Below are 13,082 nucleotides of genomic sequence, written 5' to 3'. Positions count from 1 at the left end.
GTGTGATCATATAAAGTGCCCCATTAACCCAGGAACCTAAGTTCCACCAATCTCTGCAGAATCCCTTGGAATCTTAGTTCCCCATTTTTCCCTCTTGATAATCTAATTGAAAGCCTTAGCTTTGATGTCGAGCCTTAACTCTCAATTGATAATACGTAATATATTCTTCATGGTCCTTCGAACCTCTCTTGTAACCATCGATTAACTTTGCAGTCCTGTAATTATTAAAAAATAATAAATTGTTTAAGCACTTCTATTTTCCCGGTAAACTTTGATAATACCCACAAATTTGCAGTGGCAACGTTCTTGAAGGTATCCTATTGTGAATGGGTATTATTGTCTGTCATAAGGAAAAAAAATAACAAACATTGACATTTTCAATGTTGGCTGCACTGGAGAAAATAATAATTAATTGAAGTTGGAGACGATAAGACAACAGATTTTCCATTTGTAGTAAGGTCGATGTTCATGCGCACAAAATTTAAAAATTAACTCGTGCAATTAAATAAAAAGTGGCAAATGATGTGCAACAGCAGAATTAACATTGGTGGTAAGATTGGTGTTCGTGATTTGGAGGCATCTACAAGGGTTACGATTGCGTAACCACACTGCACGTGTGCCCAAATCCAAGTTTTATTAGTTCATGCCATCGGACTTCATTAAAATACACCTTTTAGTTTGCAGAGGTACAATTCAATAGACGTCTTAACCTAACCTTCAGCACAACACGGTCGAAAGGGTTGGATGCTATACTCTTCGCCACCATCACCAGCAAGTGAACGAAGAACAAACACATACGAATATTGCACAAGTCTCTCACGACGAACTGGTTGTATGTGCCCATAAAAAACGTAGATGTTTGATCCAGTTCGCCCGACCTGAGCAAGTTGTCAAATAACGCTTGAAGATGACCACTAAGTTCGAGGATAGCCCCTAGGTTTCGAATAAGGCAGTGGAACCAGTGTAAGGCCATATTAGTCGGTTGTTAATTTATAAACCCGGTGGAAAATCAACAATACAGTAAGTGTATTTCCTTTAAAATAAATGATTGGAAAGGCCCTAATTAAACAGCGCGCATACTGGAGGAGAAGCCACCCCTAGGCCACCGACTCGACCAACAAGAGCGTTTCTCAGTTGTAAGGTTTTTAGTTGTTGGTCCCTTTTTTATTGAAGTTGTTCACAATTTGCTTCGAAAATGATACAGGAAGAGTCTATGCCAAGGTACTAATAAGTCTTTTTTCCAGGTGTAATGCAAACAAAACAGTCGTAACCACAGCTAAACCACGAATTTCCATTCGTCACCGTTTTTGACTGCAAATAATTATACGTCTATTTGGAATAAAGAGGACATATACGTGCATCACTACAAAATCTTGTTATAAGCATTGGTTAATCTACAGCGACAAAACTATGCACCAAACACCACCAAACACCACCTAACATCAACATAATCATCTTCGGAAACCGAGCAAGCCTACGATTTTTTTGTGCACATACAACACACAAAAGCAGTATCAACCTGCGCCACAGTCATCATTACGTCATCAAATGGACTGTTTTTTTTATATGTTCGTTCCCTACGTGTGCGTCTTGCTAAATTCCACCATCCACCGCCTCCTGAAAGTCAACGAATTTTTGTCATCGTCAGCCACTTGGGGGAATCTTGTTTTTTTTTTGATGCCGTTTTCTTAGGAGCACATAAAACTACGGCAGCGGTTGTGAACATATATCCTTTTGCGGTTGTAACGCAAAACTAATTTGGACGGCTGAAGGAAAATACGACACCAGGAGCACGAGTATATATCGGAGTTGGTACAAGTTGTTAAAAGTTCTGTAAGTCACCGCCCATTTCTGTTTTTTTATTCAAAAGTAGTTAGTGTTTTCGTTACACGTCCTGAGTGGTTATATTAAATCGCAGGATCCTAAAAGTATACTACTACTTTTTTATTGCGTTGGAAATTATACCAACGGAACACCTAAAACCTCACATGTGTTTTTTAATTTTGTATAAAGAGGTTGGAGACCACGGTAACGAAAACACATATAGACCACTGTAAAGGAGCAAGTATGGACCATACCCAATGAACACAAACGTTTGAAAAATACTAAGTTTCAATTTTTTTTTTTTTTTCAAACATTGCTTCAAGGGATTAGGGTAACATACAATTTAAGAAATTGTTGAAAAAAAAAATCGCGTTCTCAACAAAAAACAGACATTACCCTCAACAGTAGAATTCGACATGTTAGCATCGATTTCTCAACATATTAGCAACAACTTTTCAAACTAAATTTCATTTTAACGCTTCAAACCTATTGGAAAATTTGTTGAAAGCAAGCAATTTGCAACGCTATTTTTGGATTTGATGGTATTACACTGAATTGAAACGATTGAATACAAACTGAAAATAAGCGAAGCAATTAAATATATGGATTTAAATACTTACTTGATCCCACAATAAATTGCGTTATGCTCCAAACAGTCGTCTATAGCACTAACAACATTAGAGTTCTAAACAGTAGCACTAACTAACATCAAGTTTGATTTTTTTTACTCTCGTCGGGCATACGATGAATGAAACCAAGTAAAACATTGAATCAAATATAAATAGAATAAATGAAATTGCAACGTCATAACACTACCGAACGTTTGTAGTGTTTTTCAATAGAAAGAATAAGAAGCGAGAATTAATTGCTAGAAACCACCATACAGTCATATTGGAACGGTGATTGAGGTTTCGTTACCAGAAACCTTGAGTCGCACAGACTCAGTTGTTGCACCATATATATGCCAACATCTTTACCAATAGAGATGACAACAATATTTGAAATTAAAAACAACTTATCTGGTGATTCTTATAATTTATTATGACGATAATCTACGTATGTTGTGATTAGTTCTGTGTTATTTTATTTATTGTTATCTATGGATATGTTGAGACTGTTGTCTCACAAATTATGATTGTACCGTACGCTAAGAGCTTCCTCGTATATTGCTACAAGCCTTAGGTGCGAAGAAATTTTGAGCTCGTGCTGATTCGAATTAATTAATTAATTACTACCATTACGACGCGTGGATTCCCCTCTGGAATATTCGGATTGGATTGAATTTTCCCGAAACTCTTTTAAACATAAACACTTTTAAAAAACACTTTTCTCAGAATTGTATTATATCTGGAAAAGTTTCTCCAAACTTTTATAGGAAATTTTCTCACGTTTTTAATTTTATTAGGGAAATTCTATCAAATTTTTATTGCTACGGAAATTTTCTCGAATTTTTTTTATATATACACACTTTTCTCAGAAGTGTATTATCTATGGAAAATTTTCTCCGAACCTTTATGGTAGATTTTCTCACGATTTAATTTTATTAAAAAGAATTCTCAAATTTGAATTCCAGCGGAAGATTTTCTCGAGGTTCTCTTTTTATAAATAATTTTCACAGATGTAAAAAAAAAAAAAAATTCAAGTGTTTGATTGTTCTATGGAACATTTTTTAGAAATTATCTGTACGGAAAGTGCTCTCATTTCCATAGTAAGGTTCTCTCAGTTGTTTTACTAGGGAAAGTTGTCTCGATATTCTATTTTATGGAACTTACGCTCGAAATTGTAATTACATAGAAAATTTTCTCAAAATTCAATTTTTATCAGAAATTTATCTCAAAAACGTATTTCTATTGGGAATATTCTCAGGATTTGGTGTCTATAAGACATTTTCTCAACATTTGATTTTTTATTTTTTTCTCTGAAAGTTTTATCTTTATACAAACTCGCGGAACGAAATTAAGGTTGCTCTCTCGTGGTTGCTGGGTGAACGACTAGTTAACGACTACCCAATTGAACATTGCTCGCTATAAAAACCTGAAATCAGTCCTGGGGTCAGCGCTCAAACTTGCTTGCTTGTGTCATGGCTTCAGATGGCTTGCAAAGGTTGACTCAGACTCAAAGGTCGGTACCAGTTGCCATTTTAGGTTGACCGCTCCAGTAAATGTCTCACTTCGGTAGTCTGCGACGAAATCAATCCTCGGTTTCCTTGGTGCATTCTGATTTTTCGCTGCCGGTCATTATACACACATTAGTGTGTTTAAATCTGAAGAACGAATTTAATTGAAAGTTTTCTACACTAGAATTCTGTCTATCGAAAAATACAAAGTAAACCCACACATTTTGTCGCCCAACTTTATTTTGAGATTTTTTCTTTTGAAGCATTTCATCCTGAAGTTAAACTCGCTTGATACGCTTATTTTTGTCGCGCTTGCACTTGCGTCAGGTTGTCTCTTGGCTTTCTCACATATAACTATCCGCCCATAATGGACGATTTACAAGGAGAATTTATTTTCTTTTCTGACGACCTAGTCATGTTCTGTACGGACTTCGAGGAGAGACCAGAGACAGATCACACTGACTCTTCCTTAACGGTTGCATCTCAGGATTTACATGAAAGATGGACAAATGTCCAAATGTCCTATAAAAAAATTTTCACGACTAGGGTGGGGAAATTCACTGATGAATTCATAAGCGCTGCCAAGGAAAAGTACAGAAGCTGTACTTTACGTTTTCACACATGCAAAGCAAAGATGATAGACGCACAAAAATCTTTTGTAGCTCCTCCAAACCCATCTCAGGCTTCATTACCACTCGATAATTCAGACTCATCATTTAGTTGTATTAAAGTTCCCCCTTGCGATACTGAGAATTTTCAAGGCAGTTATGAAGAGTGGCCTTCATTTCGCGATATGTTTACCGCAGTATATATCAATCACCCCAAATTAACTCCCGTTCAGAAACTTTACCATCTTCGCCTCAAGGTAAAGGGCCAGGCTGCTGGTATTGTGAGAAAATACCAATTATGTGGAGAAAACTTTGAGTTGGCTTGGGAAGCATTACGGTCAAGATATGAGAACAAAAGGGTACTTGTTGATAATCAATTGAAAATTCTCTTAAATTTGAAGATTATTTCTTCAGAGAACAGTGAAGCGTTACAAAAGATTCAGACAACAATTAATGATTGTTTAGCTGCCCTTAAGACTCATAATATTTCCACGAAAGATTGGGATCCAATTTTAGTATACTTGTGTTCGAGTAAGTTACCTCACGAAACTTTGTCTCTGTGGGAGCAATCTCTCCATACTCATAAGGAGCTCCCAGCTTGGTCCCAAATGGATAGTTTTCTCTCAAATCGATATGAAATTGTTGAAAGACTTGACAGTATTCACGGTCCGAAATCTTCTCCCACTAAAAGATCAGCCGAAGTCAACTCTTTCAAAACGGAAGGCATTGCGCATCTCAAGTGCAAACTTTGTGACCTAAGTCACCCCCTAAAGGATTGTACTAAATTCAGAGATTTAAGCCCTCCATCTCGCAATCGATTTGTAAATGAAAACAATATATGTCTCAATTGTCTTTCTTATAGACATGTGCGAAAAGATTGTAAAAGCAAATTCGTGTGCCTTGAATGTAAAAGAAACCATCATACTCTTTTACACTTTCCTAAGGTTAGAGCTTCAGTCAATCCTAACGGATCGGAGTCTCATCCCCAATCGTCGACATCGAGTTTCACAACAGCATCAACTGACCAAAATGAACACTCGGCGTTCCAAAATTTTGACTCGCCCGACAGTGCTACTGTTTTACAGACTTCTGCCCACTTTTCCTCTCCTAATAGCTCTTCCTCTAGAGAAAACACTTTGTTACCCACAGCTATTGTTACCCTCAGGCATAGAGGAGACACTTTTAAGGCTCGAGCCTTTCTCGATCAAGGATCAGAAAAAACTTTCATTTCTCGAAGTCTTCAACAAAGACTTTCTCTTCCTACTGAGAGCAAGAATTTTGAGATTCGCGGTGTTGGTGGTCAAGTTGTTGCCAATTCCAATCATATATGTACCCTCTCACTATTTTCACAATCGCACGATATTACTATTGACACTCAAGCTATTGTCGTCCCCAAGATCACTCGACTTTTGCCTAACTTCTTCATTCCTAAAGAGAAAATCAATGTTTCTGATGTGCAAGAATTAGATTTAGCAGACCCACAGTTTCATCGCCCGGGTCACGTGGATTTGCTTCTAGGTAGCAATATCCTTCCTCAAATACTCCTTCATGGAGTAAAGAATATTTGTGATTCACTTTTAGCTCAAGCGACTATATTTGGTTGGGTAATCAGTGGACCAATCAATACCCAATTCGTTTCCTCTTTCTCAATCCAAGTAACAGATGTTACTGAAGACCCTATTAGTAAACAGTTGCGATTGTTCTGGGAGCAAGAGGAAGTTCCAGAAGAGAAAACTCTATCTCCATCGGATGAATTCTGTGAATCCCTTTACACTAAGACTACTGTCCGAAACCAAGACGGTCGATACATTGTCCGTCTCCCCTTTAAGGAAGATTATCAATTCCGATCACCTCTTGGCCATTCTCGAACTCAGGCCTTTATTCAATATGCTCGAATGGAGCAATCCATTCAGAACAAACCCGAACTTTGTCAGACCTATCACAATGTCCTGAAGGAATATTTGGATCTTGATCAAATGAGACCCACGACTTCAAATGAATCTTCTATTAATGGCTCTTTTGGATCATTTTACTTGCCTCATCATGCTGTACTCAAACCACAAAGTGTCAGTACAAAAGTTCGGGTAGTCTTTAACGCCTCAAAACGTACCACCTCTGGTACCTCACTTAACGATATACTCCATGTAGGCCCTACCCTTCAGTCTGACCTCATGACTCTAATCCTCAGATGGCGAATATTCAAGTATGTCTTTAACGGCGACATCGAGAAGATGTATCGTCAAATATTAGTCCACGAGGACGACACTCATTTCCAACGAATACTTTTCCGTCCTTCACCCACAAGTCCTATCAGAGATTATGCCCTAAGGACAGTGACTTTTGGAGTAAATTGTGCTCCGTATTTGGCTATAAGAACTTTAATCCAACTTGCTCGGGATTCAGAAGATTCTTATCCTCGTGCTGCGATGATAATTAAGAATGATATGTATGTAGATGATGTACTTTCTGGAGCTCATGATCCAGAATCTGCAATAGATTCCTTGTCCCAACTCCTTGAATTGTTAAGCTCTGCCGGCTTTCAACTCAAGAAAATTACTTCGAATAATTCGGAAATTCTCAATTCTGTCTCCGAAGATAAAGTCTTAGATTCAAAATTTCTTAAATTCTATGAAACAAGTGGAATGAAGACTTTAGGCGTACAATGGAACGCACTTGAAGATGGATTTTCTTATAAGATTGATCCCCCGAAGATCACACAATCTATAACGAAACGACAGATTTTATCGGCAGTGTCCAAATTATTTGACCCGGCTGGTTGGATCTCTCCTATTGTCATTCAAGCCAAAATTCTATTGCAACATTTGTGGCTAGAAGGCACAGGATGGGATGAAAATGTGAAACCGAATACACTTATAAGATGGAATCAATTCATAGAGTCTCTTCATTATACTTCTCAAATAAAAATACCTCGATGGGTACATTTCTCCCCCAAATACAAAACTCAGCTACACGGATTTTGCGATGCCTCTGAGAAGGCATACTGTGCTGTACTTTACATTCGAGTGGACACAGGAGAGTCAGTACTGAGTAATCTCTTAGTGTCTAAGACCAAAGTAGCACCCATTGATCCACTCAGCTTGCCTCGCTTGGAACTTTGTGGTGCAGTCCTCCTTTCTCAGCTGATTAAACATGTTCTCAAAGACATTTCCCTTGATAACTTTGAATTATTTCTTTGGTGCGATTCCTCTATTGCTTTGGGTTGGTTAGGAAAGCCCCCACATACGTGGAAAACCTTTGTAGCCAACCGTATAGCTAAAATAATACGGAATGTAGGCAATTGCTCGTGGCGTCATATCCGTTCCAACGAAAACCCGGCAGATCTTGGATCGCGTGGTTGCTCTCCAATGGAACTCATGAATAACTCACTTTGGTGGCACGGTCCTGAGTGGCTTATTGAGCCTCCCGAAAATTGGCCTAAATCTGTTGTCTCCATTGAGAATCCCCCAGAAGTTCGAAAAATCGAAACGTTTCACTTAAGTGGCAACGAGGAAGATGTTTTGGACAGGTTTTCATGCTGGGCTCGCGCTTTACGAGTTATTTCTTATGTACTTCGTTTTTCCAAATCGTCACGACGACAAGTAGTCTCCACCTCGTTATCGATCACTCATCAGGAATTTAAAGAAACTAGAAACTTACTGATTCGTGTCACACAGAAAAAATATTATTCCCAAGAATATGATAATCTGACCAGGTCGAAACAAGTCAATCGCAAAAGTTCACTTTACACAATGAATCCATATATTGATCCCAGCGGTATTATACGTGTAAATGGACGAATCGCTAATTCGAATTTAAGATTTAGCGAACGTCACCCCATAATCATCCCAGTCGAATCCCAATATTGCAAATTGCTCATCTCTTATTTACACACGACTCTATTACATGCAGAAAACAATTTATTGATGCGCTCAGTACGAGAGGAATATTATATTTCCAGATTAAGGTCAGCGATTAAAAAATGTATACGTTCTTGCAAAATTTGTACGATTTACAAACAAAAACTTCAATCACAACAAATGAGCGCTCTCCCCATAGAACGAAGCTCTTTTTCACCCCCTTTTTCTGTAACTGGTTTAGACTTTGCCGGTCCCTTTTCAATAAAGACGTCTAATCTCAGACAGGCCATTTATCACAAAGGTTATGTATGTGTTTTCGTATGTTTTAGCACGAAAGCCATACACTTGGAATTGTGTTCCAATCTCTCCTCCGAATCTTTCCTCGCAGCTTTCACTCGATTTGCCGCAAGAAGAGGACTCCCATCAAAAATTATGTCTGACAACGGAACGAACTTTGTTGGCGCGGAAAGAAAACTACGCTACGAATTCAAAGAATTTCTGAATACAACATCTCGTGATATTGCCGAAAAATATGAAATTCATGGGTTTGAATGGTCGTTTATACCCCCAAATGCCCCACATATGGGAGGAATATGGGAAGCCGGGGTGAAATCTTTCAAAATCCACTTTCGTAAAGTTTCTCAGAACCATAAGTATACGTTTGAAGAATTTACAACCTTACTTGCACGCATTGAAGCAGTACTCAACTCTCGTCCATTGTCTTCCATGACTGACGATCCATTTGAAATTCTTGCCTTGACACCCGGTCACTTTCTTCGGGGTGCTCCCTTAGTTGCAGCTCCAGAAACTGTGCCCGATAACTTATCATATGTTGATCGTTGGGATAAATTAAAGGCACAACAGCACGAATTTGCTCGTCGTTGGAAAGATGAATATTTAAAGGAGATACAACGACGATACAAATGGCAGTCTCCAAAGGAAAATCTGAAAATTAACCAACTCGTCGTTATTAAAGATGATCAATTACCACCCTGCGAGTGGAAGCTTGGTCGTATTAAAGCGGTGCATCCAGGACGCGATGGTCTTGTTCGTATTGTTGACATTCGCACAAGTAATGGTCTTATCACTCGAGATATCACAAAATTATGTCCTCTGCCATATGAGTCTCAAACACACCCTCAAAGAACTCCTATCTCAAAATAATTATCTCAAGCTTTTATTTCCTTTATCTCCGTTGGTATTATCTTTGTTCTGTCTCCTCCCCTTCTTCACTCCTCAAAATAAATTATTCTCTCGGCGTCCTGATTTGTATCTATATTCTGATCCATTTTTTCCAGCAGTGCAATTTGTACGAATATTTAAAATGTTTCAATTTATCTCCGCAGGGCTCCAAGCAATATTCGCCAGTGTCTCGTCTGTGAAGGCATCCACGCCTTGCGCTTTTGTAAGAAATTTTTAAACATGGACGTGGGTCGTCGTCGTACAGAAGCTAGGAGGCTAGGTTATTGCTTTAATTGTCTAGCCAGGTCTCACAAAACGTACGAGTGCATCTCTGAGACCGCCTGCCGTCACTGCGGAGAGGAGCATCATACCCTCCTGCACATTGCCCCACTTGTACGAGTGACATATGACGAAATCAAACGTGGTAGCGTTCCCTCTGATATCCGCCATCTTCTTACAAGTCGTCGTGCCCAAGAACACCAGTTGCGAGAAGCAATTGATCGTCAGCGTATACGGGATAAAGCGAATGAGATCCGAGAGGGATCTAGAAGACTCAACGCCCGCTCCACCAGTAGAGATAGAAGACTGTCACCGCGTCGACTTATTTTGAAGAAAGCCATGGAAGCGCTCCGCCAGCTAGAAGAGGCTCTGGACAATTAAGTTGGCCTCCTCGGCCAAGGCCGGGAGAATGTTTAATGTAGTTTAAATATATTGAGTATGAATTTTGAATTATTGAATTGAAATTTGAATTAATATTGAATTCCTATCGTTAAGATAAGCTAAATGAATTTTCTTTTTAGATTAGCCGTTAACGTGTAATAGATTAGAGTTTTAAGCTGTCATAATTTTAAGTAGCAACTCTGTTTTCTATTTGCTTTCCCCTTTCTTCTTTTCTGAAACTCTGAATTCACCTGTCAAATCTAGTCTAAGTTTCCGGCCTCTTTCTTCAGCCAGCTTTCAACGTAAAAGGATCTATCCCTCCTCAATAAAAAGTTTTGTCATCTCAACTTGAACTCAACTTGTCTCTTTTTCTCTCATTGCGGTATATTGGTTTTCCATGTAAGTACTCATGGTGTCAGTGTGATCATATAAAGTGCCCCATTAACCCAGGAACCTAAGTTCCACCAATCTCTGCAGAATCCCTTGGAATCTTAGTTCCCCATTTTTCCCTCTTGATAATCTAATTGAAAGCCTTAGCTTTGATGTCGAGCCTTAACTCTCAATTGATAATACGTAATATATTCTTCAGTCAATTTTTTAAAGATTTGCAAAAGTCGCTTGCTCTCTGCAAAAACCGACATTTACATTTTTTTTATTTGAGTCAAATTGAGACTAATTTACTTTTGATGTTAGTCAAAATAGACCAATTGACCTTTTATAAGGTCCATAGAATTTTAGCAAAAAAACGTCGACAAAACGAATTTTAATTAAATTAGACATTTTACTGATAATTCACCAAAAACTCAAAAGAATTTTTTATTGATCGATTTTTGTCAACAAAATCTAAGTCCACTTTTTAATACCCTCCACCATAGGATGGGGGGAATATTAACTTTGTCATTCCGTTTGTAACACATCGAAATATTTCTCTAAGACTCCATAAAGTAGAGTCTTGCATGTCCGTCCGTCCGTCTGTTGAAATCACGCTAACTTCCGAACGAAACAAGCTATCGACTTGAAACTTGGCACAATTAGTTGCTATTGATGTAGGTCGGATGGTATTGCAAATGGGCCATATCGGACCACTTTTACGTATAGCCCACATATAAACCAACGCTCAGATTTGGCTTGCGGAGCCTCTTGGAGGAGCTAAATTCATCCTATTCGGTTGAAATTTGGTACGTGGTGTTATTATATGGTCTATAACAACCTAAATTTATATATAACAGCAAAAATTGGTCCATACCGGTCTTAATTATATATAACCCCCATTTAAACCGATTCCCAGATTAGACGTTCAAAGCTCTTGGAGGAGCAAAGTTCATCCTATCCGGTTGAAATTTGGTTCGTGGTGAAATTTGGTACATTGCGCTAGTATATGGCCGCTAACTACCATGGCAAAATTGGTCCATATCGGTCTATAGCCAATCCCCAAAAATAATCTACCAAAATTTTATTTCTATAGAAAATTTTGTCAAAATTTTATTGCTATAGAAAATTGTGTCAAAATTTTAATACTATAGAAAATTTTGGCAAAATTTTATTTCTAACATTTTGTTAAAATGTTATATAATGCATTTGGACGTCAATTGCCTATTTCGGTATCAGGCTAACATGAAATATAATGTTATTTTTATATAAATTTTTATACCCTCCACCATAGGATGGGGGTATATTAACTTTGTCATTCCGTTTGTAACACATCGTAATATTGCTCTAAGACCCCATAAAGTATATACAGTGAAACCTCTAAAAGGTGGACGCCCACAGTCGCCTAAATTTTGTCCACCTTTGAGAGGTGTCCCGGTTTGAGAGGTTAATTTTAATGTGTTAATATAGCAAAGGTCCCCAGACAACTGTCCCTATTTGGGAGGTGTCCGGTTTTCAGAGTGTCCAAGTTTGAGAGGTTTCACTGTATATTCTGGATCGTGGTGAAATTCTGAGTCGATCTGAGCATGTCCGTCCGTCCGTCCATCCGTCCGTCTGTTGAAATCACGGTAACTTCCGAACGAAACCAGCTATCGACTTGAAACTTGGCACAAGTAGTTGTTATTGATGTAGGTCAAATGGTATTGCAAATGGCCCCCATATAAACGGACCCCCAAATTTGGCTTGCGGGGTCTCTAAGAGAAGCAAATTTCACCCGATCCCGCTGAAATTTGGTACATGGTGTCAGCATATGATCTCTAACAACCATACAAAAATTGGTCCACATCGGTCCATAATTATATATAGCCCCCATATAAATCGATCCCCAGATATAGCCCCCATATAAACGGACCCCCAAATTTGGCTTGCGGAGCCTCTAAGAGAAGCAAATTTCATCCGATCCGGGTGAAATTCGGTACATGATGTTAGTATATGGTCTCTAATGACCATGCAGAAAATGGTCCATATCGGTCCATAATTATATATAGCCCCCATATAAACCGATCACCAGATTTGACCTCCGAGCCTCTTGGAAGACCAAAATTCATCTGATTCAGTTGAAATTTGGTACGTGGTGTTAATATATAGCCTCAAACACACATGCAAAAATTGGTCGAAATCGGTCCATAATTATATATAGCCCCCATATAAACCGATCCCCAGATTTGACCTCCGGAAGAGCAAAATTCATCCGATTCGGTTGAAATTAGGTACGTGATGTTAGTATATGTTATCCAACAACCATGCAGGAATTGGTTCGTATCAGTTCATAATTATATATAGCCCCCATATAAACCGATTCCCAGATTTGACCTCCGGTGCCTTTTGGAGAAGCAAAATTCATCCGATCTGGTTGAAATTTGGTACGTGGTGGTAGTATATGATATTTAACAGCTATGCCAAAAG

At 38.5% G+C, this 13,082-nt stretch overlaps 3 protein-coding genes across 4 annotated transcripts; all 3 read left to right on the top strand.

Moving 5' to 3' along the window:
- The first annotated feature begins 394 nt into the window (after nucleotides 1–394).
- On the top strand, nucleotides 395–10,600 carry LOC142227253 (uncharacterized). Of its 2 annotated transcripts, XM_075297692.1 has the most exons (4): nucleotides 395–550; nucleotides 678–1,020; nucleotides 1,245–1,833; nucleotides 9,752–10,600. In XM_075297692.1, exon 4 carries the CDS (start codon nucleotides 9,828–9,830, stop codon nucleotides 10,245–10,247), a length of 420 nt encoding a protein of 139 aa, XP_075153807.1. In that variant the 5' UTR covers nucleotides 395–550; nucleotides 678–1,020; nucleotides 1,245–1,833; nucleotides 9,752–9,827; the 3' UTR covers nucleotides 10,248–10,600. The 2 variants fall into 2 exon arrangements, with proteins under 2 accessions (XP_075153807.1, XP_075153808.1); XM_075297693.1 differs by lacking the exon at nucleotides 1,245–1,833.
- Nucleotides 4,308–6,715, top strand: LOC142225315 (uncharacterized). Its single transcript, XM_075295089.1, has 2 exons — nucleotides 4,308–6,666; nucleotides 6,711–6,715. The coding sequence occupies exons 1-2, from the start codon at nucleotides 4,308–4,310 to the stop codon at nucleotides 6,713–6,715; spliced, it is 2,364 nt and encodes a 787-aa protein (XP_075151204.1).
- On the top strand, nucleotides 6,720–9,569 carry LOC142225314 (uncharacterized). The gene has a single exon (XM_075295088.1). The coding sequence runs from the start codon at nucleotides 6,720–6,722 to the stop codon at nucleotides 9,567–9,569; it is 2,850 nt and encodes a 949-aa protein (XP_075151203.1).
- Nucleotides 10,601–13,082: the final 2,482 nt, after the last annotated feature.

The sequence above is a fragment of the Haematobia irritans genome, chromosome 2, assembly GCF_050003625.1.
Source record: "Haematobia irritans isolate KBUSLIRL chromosome 2, ASM5000362v1, whole genome shotgun sequence".
Taxonomy (NCBI): Eukaryota; Metazoa; Arthropoda; class Insecta; order Diptera; family Muscidae; genus Haematobia; species Haematobia irritans.
This window is presented reverse-complemented; position numbering and strand designations above follow the sequence as displayed.